Source organism: Chiloscyllium plagiosum, chromosome 8 (genome assembly GCF_004010195.1).
Source record: "Chiloscyllium plagiosum isolate BGI_BamShark_2017 chromosome 8, ASM401019v2, whole genome shotgun sequence".
NCBI classification, from domain to species: Eukaryota; Metazoa; Chordata; class Chondrichthyes; order Orectolobiformes; family Hemiscylliidae; genus Chiloscyllium; species Chiloscyllium plagiosum.
The window spans coordinates 98,501,377-98,529,359 of NC_057717.1; the positions used below are offsets into that span (position 1 = coordinate 98,501,377).

The 27,983-nt window shown below is 46.4% G+C and overlaps 1 protein-coding gene across 4 annotated transcripts in view; it reads right to left on the minus strand.

Moving 5' to 3' along the window:
• Positions 1–27,983, minus strand: part of elavl3 (ELAV like neuron-specific RNA binding protein 3) — a 158,409-nt gene that overhangs the window by 54,154 nt on the left and 76,272 nt on the right. For all 4 annotated transcript variants that reach the window (XR_006312326.1, XM_043694866.1, XM_043694867.1 and 1 more), the window contains exon 3: positions 1,119–1,222. Coding sequence is in view for 3 of the 4 variants with exons in the window: in XM_043694866.1 (XP_043550801.1) it covers positions 1,119–1,222 (104 nt within the window). In the remaining variant the exon portion in view is untranslated. The remainder of the gene's footprint in view (positions 1–1,118; positions 1,223–27,983) is intronic.

Genomic DNA, 27,983 nt, shown 5'->3' on the forward strand with positions numbered 1-27,983 from the left:
GGGAATGGGTCTGGGTGAGTTACTGTTTTCAGGGTCGGTATGGACTAGTTGGGTTGAAGGTCCTGTTTCCATACTGTAGGGAATCTAGTCGCTGTCCAAACCCGTCTCCTTCACTGTTTTGGTTTTGGGAAGAGAAATCCACGGTCTCAACTGATCTGGCCTACATATGACTCCAAACCTGCAGCCAAAGACCTTTTGCTATAAACTCTGTGTCTTCTGATCCTGCTCCACAGCCAACTGATGAAGGAGCAGCGCTCCGAAAGCTAGTGCTTCCAAATAAACCTGTTGGGCTGTAACCTGGCGTTGTGTGATTTTTTAACCCTTTCTGTTTTAAGGGGAATCGAGGATGGGGAACCAAATGCTAGCCTTGGAGGGACATCCCCGTGCTGTGCAAGAGCCATGGCAAAACAAAATGGAGCCGGAGTTCTTTCGTGATTAGGCACGTACAGGAGCTGGGATGGTCAGAGAGCAAACATAACTGCCATCTTCCTTTAAAGGAAAAGGGCAGGGTTATCCCTCGCGCCAAAATCAAAACCGAAATCCAGAAAGGTGCCCAGCCAAGCCCGCGCTGATGGCTACACTCCACGCCATTCTCCTCCCACCTCCCCTATTTCACTGTGACCCCATCAATATATCCTTCAGTTTCATTTGTTTCGACTTTAGTGAGCCTGGTGGGGTATACAAAGGGACAAAGCACACTCAGTTTCCACAGCCAGGCTTGAGCATGGGGAGGTCAGTAACCTCTGCTCAGGAGCTGCACCTCATTGGGTGCCACGCTGTATCGAGCCCAACTGACCCACACACGCTCCCTCCCTTACCCCCTCCGTCTTCAGTGCTTTGGTCGGACTTACAGACTGACCACTTCAGAAAAGCATGTTGCATGGTTTTAGCTCCCCCCACCGAAAAGCACCACATTTATAATTCAATAGTGCAGGTTGCTTAACTCAGTGTGATAGACCGGGGTTCGGGGGGGTGGCGGTGTGAGGTGCACAGAATGAGCCAAGATTGTGAGTTTAGTCTCCATACCAACTGGGATAACTTCTAGGGCTTTTGCCCTCGTGATATATAAGCCACAGGAAGCAAGCCTTAGACAAAGGATGAGTAAGTGCTGTGCCTACCTTAATAGTTTTAGTTTGCAGCTTGAGTCCGTTTAAGGTGTTAATGGCTTTGTCAGCATCGTTGGGGTCCACGTAGTTTACAAAACCGTATCCTAAGCTCTGGCCTGTAAAGAAACAGAAGGGTGAAAGAGTTCAGATCCCACAGGAAGTAGAAGACTGATTGGAGGGTGAAGATTAGAGGGCAAAGTACAAACAACATCACAAATTCTTTTCTCAAGGCAGCCCCCATCTCCAGGACATAACACAGAGGAGTACTGAGATACACAGTCCCATGGTTGTAAACCATTGTTTTAATTGTCTGGGACTCTCCCCTGTAAGACTATGGTGACCACAGCTGCCAGTAATCTCCAGGAAGGGAAAGGATGGCTAACCCCCCTCCCCAAAGGGTGTGAGTGAAGCAAGTAAGCTTTTCTGGACAGAGTCATTGAGCTGTACAGCACGGAAACAGATCCTTTGGTCTGAATCGTCCATGTCGACCAGATATCCAAAATTAATCTATTCCCATTTGCCAGCATTTAGCCCATAACCCTCCACAATGGAATCGCTAGAAAAATACAGAAAGTACTCTGAAATGATGATGCAGCATATAACCAGAATAGATGATTAGATTCCCAACAGTGCGGAAACAGGCCCTTCGGCCCAACAAGTCCACACTAACCCTCCGAAGAGTAACCCACCCAGACCCATTTCACACTGACTAATGCACCTAATACTATGGCTAATTTAGCGTGGCCAATTCACCTGACCTACACATCTTTGGACTGCGGGAGGAAACCGGAGCACCCGGAGGAAACCCACACAGACACGGGGAGAACGTGCAAACACCACACAGTCAGTCACCTGAGGCTTGGGACCCTTGTGCTAGGAGGCTGCAGTGCCAACCACTGAGTCACCGTGCTGCCCCATGAGACCAGAACTTAAACTGCCTGCCATCCAAAACCTCTGGTGGGATGGCAAGGTGGTGAGACTCATTAGTGTATTTCGGAATAAAGTAGTTTAAGTGAATAGACTTGCTCATTAGTCTGTTCTGCTATAAAGCCATAATCGCATTCTCGTGTTATAGAAATAACGGGACCTAACAGGGTTTGGGGTAAACCACCAAAAATATCAGTAAAAATCAAAACAAAAATAGTAGTTAGCCTCCCCACAAATGATAGTACAATCTAAATAAATTACATATTTTAATGAAATAATGCAAAAACTTCAACACTTGAAGGGGTTGCTGAGTTACAGTACAGTATTAAGACAGGGCTGAGAGTTATCACCAACGTTACGCTCTGCTGCATATTAAAAAAACTCGTTCCCCGATTCACCAATCGCGTTATAGCCAAATCGCGTTGACAAAACTTGCGTTATAGGAGAATTAAGTCGATTAAACCAATAAATTAGATATATATATTTAAGTGCATGTATCTTCCTCCAGTCATTTTGGTCAGACCTGACAGAACGCATTTGGTTCTTTCAATGTAACGATACACTATCACATGACCATCACGCGGTGAGAGCTCTGGGAATTTTTGCTCTTTCATTATTGCTCATTGCCACAAAGCCAACAGCTCATTCACCACAACAATACATTCCCTTTCATGGTGAGGATACGGTGTTGGGAATGTTTCTGTTCCCATTTACCTCTGAAGTACACTTCACTGGCTAAGCTAGAGTATAGCTGCAGTTGTAGGTGCCACATTACAGGCAGGATGTGGATGCATTGGAGAGAATTACAAGAATGGTTCCATGAATGAGGAACTTCAGTGATGAAGCTACAGTCATTTCTTCTGTAGGGTGATAGTAGTGTTCCGGCACAACCCCGCCATCCAGGAATCGCGTGATACAAATAACGCTTCACGTGTTCGTGATATGATCACGCTATAGCCAATGTACCTTCTAAAAGCTCGCGCTTTAGAAACACCATCCCCTATTCATCAATCGCGTCACAAAGAATTCACATTGAAACGCAGGCTATAGCAGAACAACATGTAGATTGAAGAAATTAGGAATGTTCTTTGTTTTAATTCATTCATGGGATGAGGGTCAGCATTTATTGTCCAGAGGGCAGTTACGAGTCAACCCCATTGCTGAGGGTCTGGAGTCACATGTAGGACAGACCAGTTAAAGATGTCAGTTTCCCCTCCCTAAATGACATTAGTGAGCCAGATGGGCTTTTCCCCAACACTGGATTGATGGTCATCATTAGACTCATAATTCCAGGTAATTATGGAACTTTTCTTCCAATATCTGCTATTGCTGGATTTGAACCCAGGTTCCCTGGATTAACTGTCCAACAACGGCACCACTAAACCATCACCTTCCCTGACGCTTGTGTAACTAAAATGTAGCTAATCATTTGTGCTTAACTATGAGTGTCTCTCTGTGTATTCACTTCGGGCTTTCCTTCGAGAGATCGAAGCTGAGAGGAAATTTGATCAAGATTTTCAAACTCATGAGCTAGCTGGATAGAATAGACAGGAGAATTTCTATCCAGGAAAAATGTTCCCATTCGTAAAAGGAGCTGAGGCCAGAGGGTACAGATTTAGGGTGATGTGCAAAAAGGCTGACAAAAGGAAAAAAAATTTAGCAAGGAGTTAGAATACGGAATGCACTGTCTGGAAACACAATGAGACAGGTTCAGTTGGCCACTTGGATTTGATAGAAATAATCTGCAAAGGTTTGGGGAAAAAGGCCGGAGACTGGCCGGAGAGATAACGACGCTCATTTGAAGAGCTAGTGCAGGCACAGTGGGCTGAACGGTCTCTTACAGTTCTGTGGCTCTGTGCAGGAGTTGCCTTTACTGATGGGAGAGAATCGATCGGTGATGTAACATTTCAGAAACATGGAATTTTTGCAAACTAACCTTTGAGTAATGATGGGGGGTGGGGGTGTGTGTGTGTGTGTGTGATGGATTCAGTGGTGCTATTTTTGTTCTTTTATTGACGCTCCTGTGGTGATGTTTCACAAATTGCAGGGCAGTGTACACAGAGCTGTGGATACAAACAGCAGCAAAGATGTGGAAGCCGGATCAAATCCTCCCAGAAACCGAGCGTTCTCGCTGTCTCTGGGGATGAACCCGAGCAAGTTTCAAGTGTCAGCTCTCCAGTACGACCGCTGTAAGTTCATGTGTTCTGGTTAACTTAGTCAGATTTCGAGCTGGGAGAGGGAAACAGGAACTGCGTCTGATCCTGGGTCTGAACCTTGAGCAGGTAGGAAAGGAAGGAATTGCATTCATGTAGTACCTTTCACATCTTCAGGGTATTCCAAAGAATACGTCACAGCCAACCAACCTGATTTAAGATGGCAGCACTAATGTTTAACAGGAAAATTGCAACTGCTAGTTGTCACACAAGCTACAATTGGGATAAATAACCAGTTCACCTCTTTTTGTGTGTGTGCGTGCGTGCATATGTGCGTGTGTGTGTGTGCGTGCATATGTGCGTGTGTGTGCGTGCATGCGTGTGTGTGCGCGCATGTGTGTGTGCATGCATATGTGCGTGTGTGTGTGTGCGTGCATATGTGCGTGTGTGTGCGTGCATGCGTGTGTGTGCGCGCATGTGTGTGTGCATGCATATGTGCGTGTGTGTGTGTGCGTGCATATGTGCGTGTGTGTGCGCGCATGCGTGTGTGTGTGCACGTGTGTGTGTGCGTGTGCATGTGTGGTTGCGTGAGACCGTGTGGGGGATGCGGGGGGGGAGGTGGGTGGGGTGGTGGAGGTGCTGCTCCGTGAATAGTACTTGGGACAGAAAAGAGATTTTCTGCTCTCCTTCATTAAAAGTGGCAAAGCTGGCAGAGATGGGGCTAGATTGGGTTGGGATATCTGGTCGGCATGGACGGGTTGGACCGAAGGGTCTGTTTCCATGCTGTACATCTCTATGACTCTGTGGTGTTGGAGCAGCGGTCTCATTCATCTCACTCCGCCAGCAATGCAGCACCTCCTGCTGGTGTGCACTGGGGTTTCTGCCGAAGTTTTGGTGCCTGAGGAAGTGGGGGGTGGGCCTTGAGGTTTCTGGATTCAGAGGCGAGCGCTCTACCACCATTGCCAAACACTTGACATTGCTTCCCTTTGGGTGGCTGTTATGTCCTGAAAATGATCAGCATCTGCTGTGGTTCTTACTTTCGCCAAGAAAGGAAGCTGTCCGCCATATTGTATTTAATTGGGGGAATAGACATCACTGGCTAGGCCAGCGTTGATTGCCCATCCCTAATTGCCCAGAGGGCAGTTAGAGTCAGCTGCATTGCTATGACATGTAGGTCAGACATGTTTCTTCCCTAATGGCCATTAGTGCAACAGATGTCTGAAAACTGACAATGGTTTCACAGTCATCCCTGTCTTATTTAATTCATAATTCCGCATCTGCGATGACTAGACTTGAACCTGTGCTGCCCTGAAATGGTTCCCTGGATTAATCATCTAGCAATAATACAGCTGGGCCATCGCCTCCCCTTAGTTTATTGTAAATCGCTAGTCACCCAGCAGGAGGCGATGCTGAGCCAACCTTCTTGATTATATATATTCTGGACGTCCAGAAATGATTAAACGAACAGGCCATTTGGCCCATCTATTTGGCGGGTACCCTCCACCTTTGCTGTTCACCCTCCTTTAAGCCCTTTTACTCTCGTACGGGCTGCGAATTTTCTTGGCAAGGCTGGCATTTGTTACTTATCCCTAATTGCCTCTTCAGAGGCTGGTTAAGGGGGAACCACACTGTTGTGGAGCTGGGGCCAGACCGGGGAAGGATGGCTGCTACCTTCCTTAAAGGACATCAGTGAGCCCCAGATGGGAATTTGCAATAATTGATGGTGGTTGCCATGGTCACCATCACTGAGGCTAGCTTCCCTTTCTAGTCTCCTACATGAATTTAAATGCCACCATCTGCCGTGGTAGGACATGAACTCATGGCTCCACAGCATTAACACAGAATGGCAATGAATGTGATGTTGTTCAGCAACAACCATCAAAACTATCTTCCATTTGGATCACACCACTTTCCTTCCCCAGCGTTATGCTTGCTTGGTTTTACTCTCAGCAAGAGCTGACCTATTTTCAGCTATTACTAGGTGTCATTAACACCTATTCTGCATCTGTTTCCCTCCTTGATTACCATTAACACTCCTTTTGCCTTTTTCTCCTCACAATCTCACCATTTGTTCCAATCATTCCTCTTCCTCCTTTATCAACAAGGCACTTTCCGGTCTCCTTCAAATCCGGAGAGTCATATCGGACTCAGTATTATCTTGCTCTTTCTCTCTCAACAGATGCTGCTGGACTGGTTGAGTTTCTCCAGCACTTTCTGCTTTTATTTATCATCACGGAGAGCTGAATCTCTTTGGCCCCTCTTACAAGGCAGGAATCCTTTTGGGAAGGCTCGGCGGCTCAGTAGTTAGCACTGCTGCCTCACAGCACCAGGGACCCGATTCGATTCCAGTCGGGTGACTGTGTGGAGTTTGTACATTCTCCCCGTGTCTGCGTGGCTTTCCCCTGGATGCTCCGGTTTCCTCCCACAATTCAAAGATGTGCCGGCCAGGTGTATTGGCCATGCTAAAGTGTTAGGTTGGGGAGTCCAGAACGAGAGGGCATAGGTTTAGGGTCAAAGGGGAAAGATATAAAAGAGACCTAAGGGGCAACTTTTTCACACAGAGGGTGATACATACATGGACTGAGCTGAGTGATGGAGGCTGGTATGATTGCAACATTTAAGAGACATTTGGATGGGTATATGAATAGGAAGGGTTTGGAGGGATAGGGCCGAGTGGTGGCAGGTGGGACTAGATTGGGTTGGGATATCTGGTCGGCATGGACAGGTTGGACCGAAGGGTCTGTTTCCGTGCTGTACACCTCTATGACTCTATGCATATAGGGTGGGGGAATGGGTCAGGGTGCATTACTCTTCGGAGGGTTGGTGTGGACCTGTAGGGCCGAAGGGCCTGTTTCCACACTGTAGGGAATCTAATCTAATCGGTCTTCTATTTGTAGCTGGACAGAGTACGTGCTTTGCTGCCTGATGCGTTTTCTGTATTTCAGAACACAGGTCGTCCCCAGGTTGAGAACAGGTTTCATTGCTGAGTCCACCCTTAAGTCAATTAATATGCAATTTGGGACATAATGCAGGACAATTTAAAGCAGCCGTTTGTAAGTACAGGAAATGTCCATATATCGGGCCGGCAAGGTGGCTCAGTGGTTAGCACTGCTGCCTCATGGTATGAGGGTCCGAAGCTCAATTCCAGCCAACTGTCTGTGTGGAGTTTGCACATTCTCCCTGTGTCTGCGTGGGTTTCCTCCTACAGTCCAGAGGTTTGCAGGCCAGGTGAATTGGCCTTAGTGTTAACTGCATTAGTCAGAGGGAAATGGTTCTGGGTGGGTTTCTCTTCAGAGGGTCGGAGTGGGCTTGCTGGGCCAAAGGGCCTGTTTCCACGCTGAAGGAAATCTAATCAGATCTTTAAAATTACACACCTGTAAATCAGGCGCTTGTAATCTGGGGCCCCACAGATTTCTTGATGACCCTAGATGGGAAGACTATTGCTACATGACAATGCACCATCAGTATACACTGAGCTGACTGGGTTGGTACTCTTCAGTTATAATACCAACTAAAGCTGCCTGGGGACCTATGCTGAAAAACCCACAGCGGGTTTGATGACAATGATTACGTGGCCATAATGAGGCTGGGATTTAAATCCACATTTTATTCAGTTCAAATTTCACAATGTGAACCTACGCGCCCAGAACACTAGCCTAGGGTTATTAATCCACTGGCATCATCGTTACATCACCACTTTCTATATATGCATCTCCTTCAATCACTTTAATTATTAACACAATCGCCCCTTTAGTCCCTTATTCCGGAGTTCGTAACTCCTAACCTTCTGCATTTGTTTAAAAAAAAGTTTCATGCAGTTCTCCACTCCAAATCTCATACCCGGTAAAGCTTTCCTTACTGGTGGTGAATCAAAAACTCCGAGTAACCCATTGCCCATCATGGTAGCAATGGGAGTCAAAAGCTAATCTGCCTCAGTTTAATCTGCAATTTGTAGCCTTCTCCACCTTTAAACCCTTTCGCTGTAAACACTGAGGAAACAGTATGACTCACAAACAATTGTAATTACAAACACGACAGACACAGGGGGGTAATGCTAAAAAACAGCCACACGAACACTTTCTGTGTGTAATGAGCGGTTCCTTTATATTGTCCGCCATTGTGTTCCGACTCGCGAGAAGACCCCAGGACGGAAATGAAAACAGAAATTGTTGGAAGAGCTCAGCAGGTCTGGCAGCAACTGAGGAGAGAGGTCAGAGTTAACGTTTCAGGGTCCGGTGACCCTTCCTCGGAACGGAACCTGTGCACAAGTCAGGGACTGTCCTTGCTTCCATCTTTCAGCCAGTTCTTTCACACTGACAACCCCAGCATTTGTATAGCAGCACCTGAGGTGGGGCTATACTGGAGATTCCAGTTGGCTAAGAGTTCCCACTGATGGGCTTGCAACTTTCTGACTGCTCTGATTCCCAACTCCACGTGTTCCCAATTGGATCAATATTTGCCCTCCCCACCCCAAACAGCATCACAGAAACTAGCTAAAAAAAATTCACAACTTGCTCTATGTGCGAGCTTGCTTTGCATAAATTGGCTGTTGGCTTACGCACAGTGTAGCAGTGACTAAGCTTCAAAAGCATTGCAACATTTTGTGAAATCCGGTGGCTCTGAAAAGTGCTATGCAAACATCGTTCCGGTTTTGGATTTGGTCTGTAAGACCGTAGCAGGTGTGGGTTTTAGCGGAGGGAGTTAGGCCACAAATCAGCCATGATCGCGTAGGGTCTCTCCAGTGTGGTAGCAGGCCATTCAGCCCATCCTGACCTTATAGAGGTTTATAAAATCATGAGGGGCACGGATAGGATAAATAGACAAAGTCTTTTCCCTGGTTTGGGGGAGTCCAGAACTAGAGGGCATAGGTTTAGGGTGAGAGGGGAAAGATATAAAAGAGACCTAAGGGGCAACTTTTTCATGCAGAGGGTGGTACGTGTGTGGAATGAGCTGCCAGAGGAAGTGGTGGAGGCTGGTACAACTGCACCATTTAAAAAGCATTTGGATGGGTATATGAATAGGAAGAGTTTGGAGGGATATGGGCCGGATGCTGGCAGGTGGGGTTGGGACATCTGGTCGGCAAGGACCGCAGAGTCTGTTTCTGTGCTGTACATCGCTATGACCAGTCCTCAAAGGGCATCCCACCACCTGCATCGCCCATTGCTAAACCACCGAGCCTGCACCTCCCTGGCCATTTCACCTAACTTGCACACCTTTGGTCACCTGGGAGTCACCTGGAATTGAACCCGGGTGCCTGGCTTTGCGAGGCAGTAGCACTAACCACTGAGCCACTGTGCTTCCCAGTCTTCAGCTTTCGGGAAGGATATAACTACTGGATGCATTATGGCAAAGGTCCAGTAAGTGGACTGAAGGGGCTGAAGGGTTAGTGCGATAAATGCCAGACTGAGTGAACTGGGCTGACACCGCTCCGGAATTTGAAAGAACGAGGGGTGACCTTCTCGAAGCAGGATTTGGAAGCGGGAAATTGTGCGGGGAATCTAAAACACGGGGAGACAATCTCGGGATGAAGGCGCCATCATTTTGAACTGAAACCTGTGTGGAATTCTCTGCCAACAGGAAGGTGCATGTTCCATTGTCGAATGGATTTGAGGCAGAGGCAGATCTTTGGCATTCGACGGATATGGGAATTGAAGGATATGGGGTGGGGAGGGGGGATGCGGGCAGGAAACTGGGATTGTGGACAAAGATTGAGAGGTGGACCAGGTGCAAAAGTTTCAATGGTAATCTCCTAAATCCCGTTTCTTACACTATAGGTGCCTTCTCATGCATGTGCTCAGACCTCCTATTAAACACCTCGAGATCAATTGGGTCTCAAATCTGATCATCCTGGTCCAGGGCTACGGACACTACCCGTGCTCCACATGAACCCACTGCTTCTTCTGTTATATTCTTGTCTTTCGATCAACCCTGTTGCACCCCTTCATAATTTTAACTCTCCTCCCCTACCCCATCAAATCTCCACTTAATTTCCTCTGGATGGATGAAATACTGAATGAAAATGTCATAGAATTTGCTGATACCAGGGAACAAAGAGCCTGTTAGTCTCTCTCTGTCCCCTCTCAGTGTGCACAGCCCAAAGCTGCATCCAACACTCCAACTTTGTGGTGAGTAAGCTTAGATTAGATTCCGTACAGTATGGAGACAGGCCCTTGGGCCCAACCAGTCCACACCGCCCCGCAGGAGAGTAACCCAACCAGACTCAATCCTTTACCCCTGACTAACGCACTTAGCGCTATGGGCAATTTAGCCTGGCTAATTCACCTAACCTGCACATCTTTGGACTATAGGAGGAAACCCACGCAGACGTGGGGAGAATGTGCAAACTCCACACAGACAGTTGCCCGAGGCTGGAATTGAACCCGGGTCCCTGACGCTGTGAGGCAGCAGTGCTAACCACTGAGCCACCGTAAGACTCAGGAGCAGACCATTCAGCCCATCGCCCAAGATTATGGGTAATAACTGATTAAAAATCTACCTCAGCCTTCAATGTATTGAGGATTTACTCTCTGCAGATTTACTGGATATACTCATCTTCGAGAGCAGAAACACCTCCCCATCTCTGTCTGAACTGTGCCATTCCTTATTCTGAGATGGCGCCCTTTGGTCCTCCACTGTCCCACAAGGGAAAACAACCTCTCTGCATCTACCTCGTCAAGTCCCCTAAGAATCTCGTGCGTTGCTTGTATGCCGTGGTTTTAATGAATTTCAGAGCAACCTCCAGGTCTATCCTGCCCCCGGCATTCTTATTTACATCTCAGTAATAATTGAGGTATATTTCACATTTGTTAGGTTACGCCTTTTCCACTTGAATATTGAACTCTCAATTCCCTCAGCATTCCTGCCCCCCCCCCCCCACCCAGTGGATACTGGGAATGAACATCTAACCATCTCTTGCAACAACCGAAACTTTCCAATGATAAATATTGCTGAAAAATGGCACATTTTGTCAAGAAATATTTACAAGAAATACAGGGGTCCAACATGTTCACAGTGTATAACAGGGAGACAGCACACAAGCGTCTTTGGACGCAGTAAGGTCTGCATTCATTGGGTCTCATCTCTAATTGCCCTTTCCATTAATGAGGCACTTCTATTGACATTGCAGTAGAGTGGATTTCACTTAAACCAAAACCTTCTGAGTCTCCAATTAAGCCAAGAACTCCATGTGGTTCAGCACTTTTCCAGAGTCTACAGGAATACAATCTGTTCATGTCCTTCAGTGCTGTCCACTTACAGCAAGGATCCCTTCAGGAATCTCCTGACTACCACTCTCCTCGCACAGTGCTATTCTTGAGTTTTAAAACTTGGTGAGACATCTGCAAATCCAGCTGTTTCTTTAAGCAGAACGGAAGATGGAAATAACCTGCTCATTTGGACTCGACTAGGCAGACATCTGAAACGTTAACGGGTATGATTTTAACACAGTCAAAACCCATCGAATCACAGTTGAAATTGGACCTGTGTTGTTTGCACGTACAATGATACAGGAGCAAAATCGCACTCTTGCGAACTGTAAACCACATGATGCTCGAAGGTGCTTGAAGTATTTATACCGATGATTCATAGAATTAGACAGACAACTAGGTGTGACTGCAGTCTTGAGGTTGTTGGTTTAATCGCCGTCTAACCACTTCTGGCTAGCCAGCCATATCCGTGCTGGGCCTCTGCAGGAGAATGGTTTTTCCCCTTGATTCTCTCACGGGATGTGGGCGCCATGTGGGTAAGACCAGCAGTTTCTGCACGGTCTTAATTGGTCTTAGAAAGCCTTTTCAGGGGACGGTTAAGAGTCGACCCCACATCGCTGTGGGTCTGCAGTCACATGTGGGCCAGATCGGGTAAGGGTGGCAGATTTCCCTTCCCGAAGGAGCAGTAATGAAGCAGATGGGCTTTGCCACTGCCTCTGAGACTTGCCTCAGATTTTATTAACCCAACTTAAAATTTCCAGGGGGTCTGGTGGGATTTGAAGTTGGACCCCCAGGAAATGCACTCCACCCACTCTTAGGCAGTGCATTCCGGAACAGCACATAAACTCCATAGAGATTTTCCATATATCGCTTTAAGGTTCACTATTACTTCCTGAGTAAATTGCTATAGATCTTGGGTAGCATCTAATTTGCATTTGATATATTGTTGTGTTTGACACAGTACCCTGTATTACAGTCAGCACAGTTCCACTGCTGCTGCTAAATAGCTCACAAGCGGGACATTGCAGAGAAAGCATAGATTATTCTCTTCTTAAACTGTTCTAATTATTGAGCACAGCGGGTACGCAGTTCCAACCAAGGTGTCAATTGGTTTTTGCTAACACTGCTGTCCCACTTGTACGGAAGTTTAAGAAAAAAAATGAGGGAGCATAGCAGTTAATAAATGATCTCAGACGGTATTGTGTCTACAGTATGATGCTGGCTTCCAAGTAAATGGCTGTGAGACCTTTCTGAGAGACTTAAGGCCCACCACTCGCACAAGTACCTGCACTGCATTCCGACTCTGTCAGTCTTTTCCCGCCCGAAAACGGGATTGAGAGTGAATGAGAGTTCTCTTCAAAGAATAACACAAACCATCTTTTTAACTTTGTAGCCATGACATGGTGAAGCGCGGGCTGTGAGTGTGAGTACCTGATGTGGCAGATATGTTACAGAAAGGTACATTGGCACTTAAATGATGTCTGGGTGACAAGCGACAACAGTGTGGATTGTACAATAAAGAGATCCCATGACTGTGAGGGAGTGCCAAGACTTGTCATGAGGAGGGAATATTGAGGATTAATGGGATCAGAAAGACTGTTCCTGTTGATCACTCGGTGAGTCATCTCGCCTTTTTGAAGCAGGTCTGTTGAACGAGTGCTTCAAGAACACAAGGCTCAATCAACTTGGAGAAGATACAATAAACTTGAGGATTGCAAACAAAACTGTCCTGTCTTTCAGACAATTGAAAGCAGAAGAAACTCGTACGTTTCTGGTAAGGTTGTGACAGCCCTTGGCAGGCCCAATGTGGAACAATATTTGAGACAGACCCTTTTCTTTCACTCATTTGTGGGACATGGACATCACTGGCTGGGCCCAGCATTTATTACCCATTTCTAGTCTCCCCCTTGAGAAGGTGGGAATGAGCTGCCATCTTGAACTGCTGCAGTCCACCTGCTGTGGGTTGACCCTCAATGCCCTTAGGGAGGGAATTCCAGGATTTTGACCCAGCACCCCTGAAGGAATGGCGATATACTTCCAAGCCAGGATGGGGAGTGGAGGGGAACTTGAAGGTGGTGGTGTTCCCATGTATCTGCTGCCCCTTGTCCTTCTAGCTGGAAGCGGTGGTGGGTTTGGAAAGTGCTTGAGGACAACAGATGCAAAGAGGTGGATGTGAAGAATTGGATGATGAGAGAGGGGTGGTAAGGATTAGAGAAGGGACCCCAAGGAAGCTGGTGCCTGAAAAGCAAAGCTGGGATGTGGAAGAGGACAGCATTCAATATCAAAGTCGCTCATCTCAATACGGACCATTGGATATTTCTTCACTCTCTCGTTGAGTGATTTTTGGGACAGAATCTCACTTTTGGCATTAAGGAGGTGTGGAGTGTATGGAACTGGTCATCCCTTCTCCTCCCCATTAACGACAGTATGACTGACTATTGAGCAGGAGTGCAGCTGTTTCACTTTTGTACAAGGCTGGTCTTGATGAACGTCAAGCCCTCTTGTGTTATCATTGCAACTGCAGTCCCAACAGCTCTCCAATGGTGCAAATCATTGACCAATCCAGTACTTTATAATGACAGATGCCCCCTGTAATGCACTATCTATAATTCTGCTGCTTGCCCAATCATTTAGAAGCTAATTGGCATCAGGGATGGAAATTTGCTGATTGGGCAATTTTTATTTTTGTCATTCATTCAGAGGATCATAGATTATAGAAGCCCTACAGTGTGGAAACAGGCCATTTGGCCCAACAAGTCCACACTGACCCTACGACGAATATCCCACCCAGACCCATTCCCTTACACTATTACTTGACATTTCCCCTGACGATGAGGGCATTGCTGGCTAGGCTCAGCATTTATTGCCCATCCCTAATTGCCCAGAGGGCACTTAAGAGTCAACCACATTGCTGTGCGTCTGGAGTCATGTGTAGGCCAGACCAGGTAAGGATGGCAGATTCGTTCCCCAAAGGGCATTAGTGAGCCAGAAGGGTTTTTTTCAACAATCATCAATGGACTCATGGCCATCATTAGATATATTTTTTGTTGAATTCAAACTCCACTATCTGCTGTGGTGGGGAATCAAACCTGGGTCCCCAGAACATTACCTGATTCTCTGGATTAACCGTCCAGCGATAGTACCACGGGATTGTCTAATTTCTGTGTCAGATACCGGTATCTGTTGATTAAAAGCAGGCAGGAAGAAATTACGGTTTCCCTTCCTCACTCGCTGGAGATAATTTCGAGTCAATCTGTTCAGAGATGTTTATTTCCCAATTCTGGACAAGAATGCAGGTGTCCTGACTCAGAGACAGGGACACTACCACTGCACCATAAGGTCCCATCCTTCTCCTGTTGTATACTCATGATGTTGGAAGCCAGCTGGAAGATGCTTACCTTCTGGAACTACAAAGCAGCAGGGAGGAACATTGCTTCAGACAAGAGGTTAATGGCTGAAGTCTGGTGAATAGTAAGGCCTTTAATTCCCCTGTGTGAAACGGTTCCTTGAAATCAACAGGATGTCAAATGTCTTACTCTGAATTATAACAAAAACATGTCCTGTGCCTCTGCTTGCTCATTGGCAAAGATACTTGACAAGTGTCATAGAGTCAGAGAGATGCGCAGCACAGAAACAGATCTTTCGGTCCAACTCATCCAAGATATCCTAAATTGATCCAGTCCCATTTGCCAACACTTGGCCCATATCCCTCTCAACCCTTCCTATTCATGTACCTATCCAGATGCCTTTTAAATGTTGCAATTGTACCAGCCTCCACCACTTCCTCTGGCAGCTCATTCCATTCACGCACCACCCTCTGTGTGAAAAAGTTACCCCTTAGGTCCCTTTTATATCTTTCCCGTCTCACCCTAAATCTATGCCCTCTAGTTCTGGACTCTCCTACCCTTGCAAAAAGACCTTGTCTATTTACCCTATCCATGCCCCTCATGATTTTATAAATGTCTTTAAGGTCACCCCACAGCCTCCGACGCTACAGGGAAACCAGCCTCTCCCTATAGCTCAAACCCCCCAACCCTAGCAACATCCTTGTAAGTCTTTTCTGAACCTTTTTAAGTTTCACAACATCTTTCCTATAGGAGGGAGACCAGAATTGCACACAGTTTTGCAAAAGTGGCTAAACCAATGTTCTGTACAGCCGCAACATGGCCTCCCAACTCCTGTACTCAATGCACCGACCAATAACTGCAAGCATACCAAACACCTTCTTCACTAACCTATCTATCTGCGGCTCCACTTTCAAGGAGCTATGAACCTGAACTCCAAGGTCTCTTTGTTCAGCAACACTCCCTAGGACCTTACCATTAAGTGTATAAATGACCTTAGTTGTTAAACTTTCTCTTTTGGTTACAAAGAAACATTTTAGTCCTATCTAATCATCATTGTAACCTTCCTCATAACCTATACAACAGTGGGATCATATCTGATTTGGACTGAAGATGTGTCTATCAGATTTGAAGTCTTTAGAACTTTTTTTTGCTGTTGTTATTAAGTGTCACGATGATATGACCGATGGGTTTTGCAGTTGAGGGGTCTTAGAGTTCTTTGTCATAACAATCTAAACCAGTGCTCTGTTCCCTCCCCACAATCCTGCATGCTCTCCTTCAAATGTCTAGCCACTGTTTCTTTAGAATATGCAATACTCTCTGCCTCAAATATTCCCAATGGCAGAACGATCTGTCCCGCAACGGATTTCAGTCTAAAGACATCTCTCCTGATCTGCTTTGTAAGTTAATAGCACCTTGTTAAAGCTCTGACTACCTCCACTTGCTTGTGAGACAGCACCTCCCAAACTTGGTGACTTCTACAATCATCATATGGACAGCAGACGCAGGGGAACACGTGTATCCCTCGAAGTCACACACTGTCCTGACTTGCTACTGCGCTGCTAATTCAGTTCATTCTAAATTATTGGGGAAAATGAAATTCTGTCCCTACTCATTCTCAAACCCTTTATCGTTCTGGGAAAAAAAAAACTCACCTCAATCCTCACATCTGTTGTGGAAATAGCCCCAAACTTTGAAGCATCTTTGCATATTGTTGGCATCCCACTTCCGTCACACACTATATTGTCCTTCCCATTACAAAGTGCGCAGAATTTCACACGCGCTGCATCCATGTGGTTATCGCTTTACAGGGGTTCATGCTGTGGCCAAGAGGAGATGTTATTTGGGTGCAGGGAAGGTGAAGGGAGATTTAATAATGGGGTTCAGTATTGATGGACCAGAGATTGTTACAGTAGGCAGAGCGATCAGTAATGAGAGTGTGGTGCTGGAAAAGCACAGCAGATCAGGCAGCATCCGAGGAGCAGGAAAGTCGATGTTTCGGGCAGGAATGACGCCTCCTTTGTCTACAAAGCAGCATCTGCAGTCCTCACTGTCTCCTAGTTGATTTCAACCTTACTGCGAAGCCTCTTCCAAGGATGCCTACCTTGAAGACATTCTCCTCCTCTCTTTCTACAAAAGGCCTCATTCCTGATGAAGGGCTCAGGCCCGAAACGTCGATTCTCCTGCTCCTCGGATGCTGCCTGACCTGCTGTGCTTTCCCAGCGCCACACTCTCAACTCAGATCTCCAGCATGTGCAGTCCTCGTTGTCTCCAGAGCGATCAATAACCAGAGAGCAGCAATTTAAGATGATGTTCAGGAGAAAGTGCCTGACTCAGCGAATTGTTTTGTCGCCCATGTGCTGGTGACAGCAGGTTTAACGATCATTTCGAAAAGGAATTAGATGAATATCTGAAACTGATTTCTTTTTCAGGCAGTGGCAGCTTGTTCAACAACTACCTGCATTCATGTTGCGCCTTCACTCAAGTAAACTGTTCCCAAGGTGCTTAGCAGAAGTGACTCTCCAACACAGTTTGAGCCAAATATGGAGAGAGATACAAGGGCTGGTTTTATTCCCCTTTGGGGGCAACTAACTTCTCTGCTTCTCAAGCTCTTTTGCCTACCACCCTATCATGGACCTGCCTTTTCATAGAATCCCTACACTGTGGAAGCAGGCCATTCAGCCCATTGAGTCCACACTGACCCTCCCCACTCACCCTATAACCCTGCATTTCCCGGGCTAACCGGCCTAGCCTGGACACTGTGGGTAATTTAGCACGGCCAATCCACTCTAACCTGCATATCTTTGGACTGTGGGAGGAAACCGGAGCACCCGGAGGAAATCCACGCAGACACTGGGAGAATGTGCAAACTCCACAAGGACAGTTGCCTAAGGCTGGAATCGAACCTGGGACCCTGACGCTGTGAGGCGGCAGTGCTAACCATTGATGCACCGTGCTACCCCAGAGACACCCTGTCATTGTCATTGTCCCTTCCAGCCTTTGCTGAAAACCTAGTACATCTGAAATTTTCCCATTTCTGATGAAAGCTCACAGGCCTGAAATGTTGACTCTCTCTCTCTCTCTCTCCTCCCCTCCTTCTCTCTCTCTCTCTCTCTCGACACCAATGTGAACTGTAATTTCCTCCCTGGCATTTTCTGCGCTTCCTTCATAGTTCCAGTATGTGCGGCATTCTGCTTCAGGCGGTTAGGACCAGCCTGAGAGAAATATAGAGAACCGAGGAGGCTTAGAAGGCAAATATCAACAGGTCGGGAATTTCAGAGGGGCGACACAGGCAAGGTGGGCTGAATGGCCTCCATCTCAGTGACTTCAGTCCAGTTGCCCCCGATGGATTCACATGGCTTAGCCTGATTTCACCACAGTTTGTGAATAGTCTTCCAAGGGAAGAGAGTGGGAGCGTTTGCTTCATGGGTGATCCATTTCCCAAAGACAATATCACCAGCAGGGGTCCAATTTGATTCCCTAATCACTTGAAAAACAGTCTGAGAAACCAGCTCATTTCGAATGCTACTGCAAATTAGGACCGGGGAAGACGGAATAAAAGAATTTGAAGCAACTGCAATTCGTCAATGGTGGGGAGGGGGGCTACTGGTGATACGTAACCCTCACAATATTACTAAATACATAAACCGCGCAGGAGTCTGAGATAGCTAATAAGGCAAAACCTGCTTCCACTGACTAGAGGGTCAGTCACCAGAAATGTACAGAAACAGCTCCAGGACATTGGTGAGACCGTTTCTGGAATACTGCGTCCAGTTCTGGTTGCCCAGTTATAGGAAGTTATGAAGTTGGAAAGGGTTCAGAAGAGATTTACCAGGATGTAGCCGAGTGTGGAAGGTTTGAGTTATAAAGAAAGGCTGGATAGGCTGGGAGTTTTTTCGCTGGACCTTACAAGGCTGAGAGGTGACCTGATAGAAGTTTATAAAATCATGAGGGATATAGATAGAGTTAATGGTAACTGACCGTTCCCTAAGATGGGGAATTCCAAGACTAGGGGGCACAAGTTTAAGGTGAGAGGAGAGAGATTTAAAAAAGACACGAGGGACACATTTTTTACACCAAGGGTGGTTTGCATGAGGAAGTGGTGAACATGGGCGCAGTTACAACATTTAAAAGACATTTAGATGGATACATGAAGAGGAAATGTTTGGAGGGATATGGGCCAGGAGCAGGCAGGTGGGACGTGTTTAGCTTGGGGATTATGTTCGGCATTGGACCGAAGGATCTGTTTCCGTGCTGTATGGCTCGGTGAGAATTTTTATTTAACCCAGCGAGTTGTTTATAATTTCTTGAAAGGGACAGTGGATGCAGATTCAGCAGCAACATTTGGAAGGAAGTTGGATAAGTACAGGAAGTGGGAATGCATATCCAGGGAGATTAATAAATGCTCGGTAGTACAGAGTGTAAATATTGCTAAAAGGAGCCTAGAACATGAATCAGGATTAGGAGCCAAGGGAATAGACTTGAGCAAAGAGACACCATTTTATCGAGAATGAGGAGAGGGTGCTGAGCCAATTGGCATGGAGATGCAGCAACAGCAGTTAACTGTCAATCTTAGTTCTCAGACCAGGACTCTGATTGGTCGGGATGTTGCCATGGGGATGCAGAGGTCTCCACGGTCTCTTTGGATATCAAAAAGATTCAGTGCATGTACAAATTCCCTTCGCCTACCTAAAGCAGGATCCTGTGTATTTATGTGCGTGACTGTCTCACACAAAGGCACCATACGGTGAGCGCGGCTGGTGAGTTTTACATTGATTTCTGGCGTAACTCCTCTCACAGTCTGGATTATTTAGTAAATGATGTCCAATAGCAGGCTCACACCTAATGATGGCCCAACAGAACAGCACCCTCTCCTCATACCCTACTCTTGATGAAAGCAAGACAAAAGGAAACGTCCTCCTTCCCACCAATGTTTCTTAACAAGGAAGTGAGACTAACTGACTAGCTCTTCCAAAGATTCGAAGAATGTGGTGCTGGAAAAGCACAGCCAGTCAGGCAGCCTTCGAGGAGCACGAAAGTCAATGTTCCTGATGAAGAGCTTATGCTCGAAACGTCGATTCTCCTGCTCCTCGGATACTGAGTGATCGGCTGTGCTTTTCCAGCACCACACTTTCTAACTCTGGTCTCCAGCATCTGCAGTCGTCACTTTCTCCCAGCTCTTCTGAAGACCCAGTCTTGTTACAATGGGCTGAATGACCTTATAGTGATGATGACTCAATGGTTATGAAGCTATTGCAAGTGCCTACACTGTAGCCATGTCGCAGGAACACGTTGTCTGTCATGAATTTACCAACCCGTTTGCAATATGATCTCCTTCGATTTGCAATGAAGTTTCTGCTGGGTACCACATTCCCCAAAGCTGTTAGCATCCCCTTCCCCTCACCCAGGAAGAAAGACTTTACAAGCAAGTTTTCTAACTGGCTTTGCGCAAATTTCTGTTCTTGCTTCCCAAGGTTCCTCCACGGGAATCCAATGCAAGGGTCACTGCCAGGGCTGAGTAGGAGGGAAACATCAGTGAGAGGAGTTCTCCTGTAGCAATCCTATCAAATGGCTCCCTCTGACTCTAGGGGAGGTGGCACAGTGGTTAGCACTACTGCCTCACAGCACCAGAGACTCGCGTTCGATTCCAGCCTTGGGCGCCTGTCTGTGTGGAAGTTGCATGTTCTCCCTGTGTCTGCAGGGATTTCCTCCAGGCGCTCCGGTTTCCTCCCACAGTCCAAACATGTGCAGGTTAGGGTGGATCGGCCATGCTAAATTACCCATAGTGTTCAGGGATGTGCAGGTTAGGGTGGATTGGCCATGCTAAATTGCCCCAGAGTGTCCAGGGATGTGCAGGTTAGGGTGGATTGGCCATGCTAAATTACCCCATTGTGTACTGGCTTAGGTGGGTTAGCCATGGGAAATCCAGGGAATAGGGTCAGGAGCTAGGTCTGGGTGGGATGCTCTTCAGAAGGTTAATGCAGACTCAATGGCTCCTTTCCACGCTCCAGGGATTAAAAAAAAAACCTCATTTTCCGGTTTCCAGTTCTGAAGAAGGGTCATTGAAACGTAACTCTGATTTCTATCCACAGACCTGCTGAGCTTTTCCAACAATTTCTGTTTTCATATACCTCATTTTCCTCTTCGACTCTTTATAACCTCTGGGACTCAATATTGTATTCCACAGCCTCACAGCCTGACTGCATGATATCTGCTCTCCATTTCCTTTCATATTCTTTCAGCCCCGTCTTTTTTGCATCTTGTTTACTTTGGTGTCTGTGAAGAGGACCCATTCTCTCCTTTTCACACCCTAAATTACACCCGTTTCACATCTCCCTCTCACTTTCACCACCATTAGCAACCCCTCATTGTTTTTTGACCTCCACACCATATGGTCCCCTTGCCCCTCCCACTCTGTTAAAGGTATTTTAAAAAAACACTTTCCAACCCATCTCGGTTCTGAAGAAGGATCACTGGACTCGAAACGCTGTTTTCCGTAAGTGCTTCGAGAGTTTCTCCATCAATTTCTGTACTTGTCCCAGATTTCCATCATTTGCAGTATTTTGTTTCAGTTCTCCAGAGTCCGATGATGTTTCTCCTGAAGTTTCAGCATTTTGGGATTTGAACCCATGTTCATAGAGCATTGACTATTGGAGTACTAGTCCAATGGCATTACCAATATCTACCTACAATTTCCACCATTAAATACAATGGTCACCATCAAATTGGCAGCACGGTGGCACAGTGGTTAGCACTGCTGCCTCACAGCGCCAGAGACCCGGGTACAATTCCCGCCTCAGGCGACTGACTGTGTGGAGTTTGTACGTTCTCCCCGTGTCTGCGTGGGTTTCCTCTGGGTGCTCCGGTTTCCTCCCATAGTCCAAAGATGTGCAGGTTAGGTGAATTTGCCATGCTAAATTGCCGATATTGTTAGGTAAGGGGTAAATGTAGGGGTATGGGTGGGTTGCGCTTCGGCAGGTCGGTGTGGACTTGTTGGGCCGAAGGGCCTGTTTCCACACTGTAATGTAATCTAAAATCTAATCTTAAGGTTCCTAATGAACTGTCAGCAACAGCAGAAACGTGGCTCAGAACCGACGTCATGATTCACCGACCGTGCCCCTTTTCAGATTTGACAGATGATGATACCCCTATTTCACAGAATCCCTGCAATGTGGAAACTGGCCATTTGGCCCATCAGGTCCACTCCCAGCCTGCTGAAGAGCATCCCACTCAGACTCATCCCCTCCCATCCTATCCATGTAACCCTGCATTCCCCATGGCTAACCCAACTAGCCTGCACATCCCTGAGCACTATGGGCAATTTAGCACGGCCAATCCACCCTAACGTGCATATCCTTTGGACCCCAGGAGGAAACCGGAGCAAGCCCACGCAGACACGGGGAGAATGTGCAAACTCCACCCAGACAGTTGCCCGAAGCTGGAATCGAACCTGGGTCCTTGGTGCTGTGAGGCAGCAGTGCTAACCATTCAGCCAACGTGCTGCCAATTTGATGGTGACCGTTGTATTTAATGGTGGCAATTGTAGGTAGACATTGGTAATGCCATTGGACTAGTACTCCAACAGTTAATGCTCTAGGAACATGGGGTCAAATCCCAATAGGGGAGAATTTGGAATTTGAGTTAATTGAATTAATTAAAGGAAAAAAAAGCAGATGTCGAAAACATGCTCAGTTAAGATGACCACAAAACTATTGTAGAAAATTCATCTGGTTTGCCAGTGTACTTTATAGAATGAAACATACAATTACCTTGTACACAAGATGTAACTAGTAAATAGATTTGTAACAACAGGCATTTACTCTGGAATAAAAGTGAACCAAATGTACATCTCAAAATCAGATGAACCTCGATTATCCAGCATTCGATTAACCAAAGGTATTAAAGCCCACCCGTGTCCTTCGGATAATGCAGAGGAACCTCGATTATCCAGCATTCGATTAACCAAAGGTATTAAAGCCCACCCGTGTCCTTCGGATAATGCAGAGGAACCTTGATTATCCAGCATTCGATTAACCGAATGATATACACCCACCCGTATCCTTCGGATAATTGAGGTTCCTCTGTATTTAGGGTGAATGTAGGATGGCTTGGAAATTGAAGGAAATTATTGACAGTGCAACAAGAAATAAGAGTGAGGTAACAGTGGGGAAGACTGTGTTGAGAACAGCCACCAACCAGAAAGCTGAGTACTCAACTCAAAAACCACTGAAGTAGACAGGGTGGTAAAGATGGCATATGGCATGCTTTCCTTTATTGGTCGGAGAATTGAGTACAAGAGTCAGGATGTCATGTTGCAGCTTTACAAGACTTTGGTTTGGTCACACTTAGAGTATTGCATTCGGTTCTGGTCGCTGCATTACAGGAAGCGTGTGGAAGCTTTGGAGAGGATGCAGAAGAGGATTACCAGGATGCTTCATGGATTAGAGGGTATGAGCTATAAGGAGTGGCTGGATAAACTTGGATTGCTTTCTCTAGAGCAGCAGAAGCTGAAGGGAGACTTGATAGAAGTGTATAAAATTATGAGATAAGGCTGACGGTCAGAACCTTTTTCCCAGAGTTAAAATGTCTAATGCTATGGGACCTGCAATTTGAGGCGAGAGGGGGAAAGTTCAAGGGAGATGTGAGGGGATGGTTTTTTTTAACACAGAGAGTGATAGGAGTCTGGAACGCACGGCCAGGGATGTTGTGGGGGCAGATACGATAGGGGCATTTAAGGGGCTTTTAGATAAGTATATGACTAAGCAAGGAATGGAGGGATATGGACCAAGGGAAGGCAGAAGGGGCAACATTGTGGCCGAAGGGCTCGTTCCTGGGATGTACTGTTGCATGTTTTAGGTCCTAAAAGGTGACTTGGAAAGAACGGGATTTCTGGTATTATTTTACATGAATGCGAGACTAGGACCTTCTAGGAAGAGACCAGTTTGCCAAATAACCTTGAAATTAGGTTTGTAGGAGAATGGGAGGGATCTTCCAGGCAAATAAAAAAAGATGATGGAGTACTGAGGAGGATGACAGAATAAATAAATTGACTGAACGTAGTCAGGAAAACATTGAGAAACTGAGTAGAACACACCTTTAAGAGGAAATAAATAAAAAGTGTGAAGTGATTCATTTTGAAAGGTCGAATTTGAATGCAGAATACACGTTAAAGGCAGGATTCTTGGCAGTGTGGAGGAACAGAGGGATCTTGGGGTCCATGTCCATAGATCCCTCAAAGTTACCACCCAAGTTGATAGGGTTGTTAAGAAGGCATATGGCGTGTTGGCTTTCATGAGCAAGGGGATTGAGTTTAAGAGCCGTGAGGTTATGCTGCAGCTCTATAGAGTCCTGGTTGGACCACACATGGAATATTGTGTTCCATTCTGGTGGTCTGGCAGAAATTGCTGGAGAAACTATTCAGGACAGGGAGAATCAGAGTTAATGTGAGACTCAAAGAAGGGTCAAGGGACTCAAGATGTTAACTCTGTTCTCCTCTCCGCAGATGCTGCCAGACCTGCTGAGTTTCTCCAGTCATTTCTCGTTTCGTTTCAGATTTCCAGCGTCCACAGTTCCTTGTTTAATTTTACATCTTAAGAGGAAAGAGACATTATGGAAGGAATGTTTTACGGGAAAAATGGAACAGAGGAAGAACACATCAATGTAGAATGGCTTGGAAATTGAAGGAAATTATTGACAAATGAAAAGGCCGTCCCGGGATAGAGAGACATGGAGAGACTGTACAATGAGTCACGGGTATATCTTCGGGTAGAACACACAAGATAATAAGGTAACTCCAGACCCGGTTTATTAGAGTCATAGAGTCATAAAGATGTACAGCACAGAAACAGACCCTTCAGTCCAACCCGTCCATGCTGACCAGATATCCCAACCCAATCTAGTCCCACCTGCCAGCACCCGGCCCATATCCCTCCAAACCCTTCCTATTCATATACCCATCCATACGCCTTTTAAATGTTGCAATTATACCAGCCTCCACCACATCCTCTGGCAGCTCATTCTGCTGCTCTCTGAAATGGTTCAGCAAGTCATTCAGTCCAGGGGCAATTAGGGAGAGGCAACAGCAGCTGGCAGTGCCAGTGATGCCCACATCCCGTTAAAGAAAAGAAAAGGCTATACCTTCAGGAAGGGTCCAAATTCACAGACATTAATAATTGATTGATGGGGGGAAAGAAACCAGTTTATTCCATCCTTAATCTACAACGAATCAGACAATGGCTGGAGGAATTATCTAGGTACTTGGCTGTGGGAACAGACCATCTTTTAAGCAGTTAATTTTACTTATACATGAATTTGGGTTAGAAAGCAACAAGCAGCTCAGTTTAGCACTTCTGTACATGCCCAGTTGTGAGCAACTCCAAAGATTTTGAGGAACTTTATAAAAGCTGGATATTCTGGGAGTCCTGAGTGAGACTTATGTTTATGTAGTTTTTCTCATCCTTTCACCTCATTTTCCTGTTCCTTTGGTAGTGTAACTAGGCAAAACTTTTTCTGTAGGTCGCTCACAGTATTGATTTTTTATAGCGTAAGAGCAGTACAGAACATAGAACAGTACAGCACAGTACAGGCCCTTCGGCCCTCGATGTTGTGCCAACCTTTTATCCTACTCTAAGATCAAACTAACCTATGTACCCTTCATTGTACTATCATCCATGTGCCTATCCAAGAGTCGCTTAAATGTCCATAATGTATCTGACTACTACTGGCAGTGCATTCCACACACCCACCACTCTCTGAGTAAAGAACCTACCTCTGACATCTCCCTTTTATCTTCCTCCAATCACCTTAAAATTATGCCCCCTTGTGACACCATTTCTGCCCTGGGAAAAAGAATATCCACTCTTTCTATGCCTCTCAACATCTTGTACACCTCTATCAAGTCACCTGTTATCCCTCTTCACCCCAATGAGATAAGCCCTAGCTCCCTCAACCTTTCTTCATAAGACATGCCCTCCAGTCCAGGCAGCATCCTGATAAACCTCCTCCGCACCCTCTCTAAAGCTTCCAAATTCTTCCTATAATGAGGTGACCAGAATTGAACACAATATTCCAAGTGTGATCTAACCAGGGTTTCATAGAGTTGCAGCATAACCTCGCTATTCTTAAACTCAATCCCCCTGCTAATGAAAGCCAGCATACCATACGCCTTCTTAACAACACTATCAACTTGGGTGGCGACTTTGAGGGATGTATGGACATGGACCCCAAAATCCCTCTGTTCCTCCACACTGCAAAGAATCCTGCCTTTAACCCTGCATTCAAATTCGACCTTCCAAAGTGAATCACTTCAGACTTTTCCAGGTTGAACTCCATCTGCCACTTCTCAGTCCAGTGCTGCATCCTGTCAATGTCCCATTGCAGCCTACAACAACCCTCCACTCTGTCAACCACTCCACCAACCTTCCTGTCATTGGAAACCTACTAACACACACTTCCACTTCCTCATCCAAGTCATTTATAAACATCACAACGAGCAGAGGTCCCAGAACAGATCCCTGTGGAACACCACTTGTCTCTGAGATCCAGGCTGAACACTTTCCATCTACCACCACTCTCTGTCTTCTATGGGCCAGCCTTTTCTGTATTCGGATAGATAGGTTTCCCTGTATCCCATGCCTGCTTACTTTCTGAATGAGTTGAAAAATGTGGTGCTGGAAAAACACAGCAGGCCAGGCAGCATCCGAGGAGCAGGAGAATCGACGTTTCGGGCATAAGCCCTTCTTCAGCCCTGTACATGGGGCCCTTGCGCCCGAAACGTCGATTCCCCTGCTCCTCGGATGCTGCCTGGCCTGCTGTGTTTTTCCAGCACCACATTTTTCAACTCTGGTCTCCAGCATCTGCAGTCCTCACTTTCTCCTACTTTCTGAATGAGCCTACGATACGGAACCTTATCAAGTGCCTTGCTTAAATCCATGTACATCACATCCACTGCTCTACCTTCATCGATGTGTTTTGTCACACCCTCAGAGAATTCAATAAGGCTTGTGAGTCATGACCTGCCCCTCACAAAAAGCCACGCTGACTATCTCTAATCAAACTATAGTTTCCTAAGTAATCATAAATCCTGTGTCTCCGAATCCTCTCCAATAATTTGTCCACCACCAACGTAAGATTGATCTGTAATTCCCAGTGTTGTCCCTATTCTGGTTCTTGACCAAGGGAATAAGATTTGCCACCCTCCCATCATCTGGTACTACTCAAGTGGACAGTGAGGATGTTGTATGAATTGTTATGGGGTGGGGGCATGGAATGCGCTGCCCGTGGGTGTGGTAGAGTCGGAATCATTGGCGACCTTTAAGCGGCATTTGGATAGGTACATGGATGGGTACTTAATCTAGGTTAGAAGTTCGGCACAACATCGTGGGCCGAAGGGCCTGTTCTGTGCTGTATTGTTCTATGTTCTATGTTCTATGTTATAGAATATTTTAGTGTCTGCAGCGATTGGAACCAGGTGGATCTTTTTGACTATAAGATCCTTGATTGGGGTTGTTAACCTGGAATCAATCAGGGAACCCTGGCTGACAGAGGAGATTCAGAGAGTCTCCTTATTCTAGGGACTGGCTCTGAGCTGTCGGGTCAGAGCCCATGTACGGTGCACATGTAATTAAAGGGTGATGGGAAACCGACCTCTGTGCAAGTATTTCATTGTCCATCCAACAAAGTCCTCTGCATTTCCCATGTTTTAGCCAATGATTCCGTTCACTGAACCAGCCTCTGATTTCAACCTCTGCCCTCCCCCTTTCCCCATCTCCTCCCTCGACAGAATTTCACACTTGAATTGACAAAATTGGAAGGAGCACAGACTGCTAGGTCGGGTCATATTTTTGGAGTCAGGCACGTGATAGGGTCAGAGGAACAGAAGTAGGCCATTCAGTCCCTCAAGCCTGGAAGAAAGTGAGGACTGCAGACGCTGGAGATCAGAGTTGACGAATGTGATGCTGGAAAGTCACAGCAGGTCAGGCAGCATCCGAGGAGCAGGAGAGTCGATGTTTCGGGCAAAAGCGCTTCATCAGGAGGTTCCTGACGAGAGCTTAAGCTCGAAAAATTGACTCTCCTGCTCCTTGGATGCTGCCGGATCAGCTGTGCTTTCCCAGCATCACACTCTTCTACTCAGTTCCTCAAGCCTGTTCCACTCTTCAGTGAGACCATGGCTGATTAGTGGTCGAAACGCTGATCAGTGGTCGAACGCCATTTCTCTGCCTGTGGGCCAGACCCCTCAAAACCCCTCTT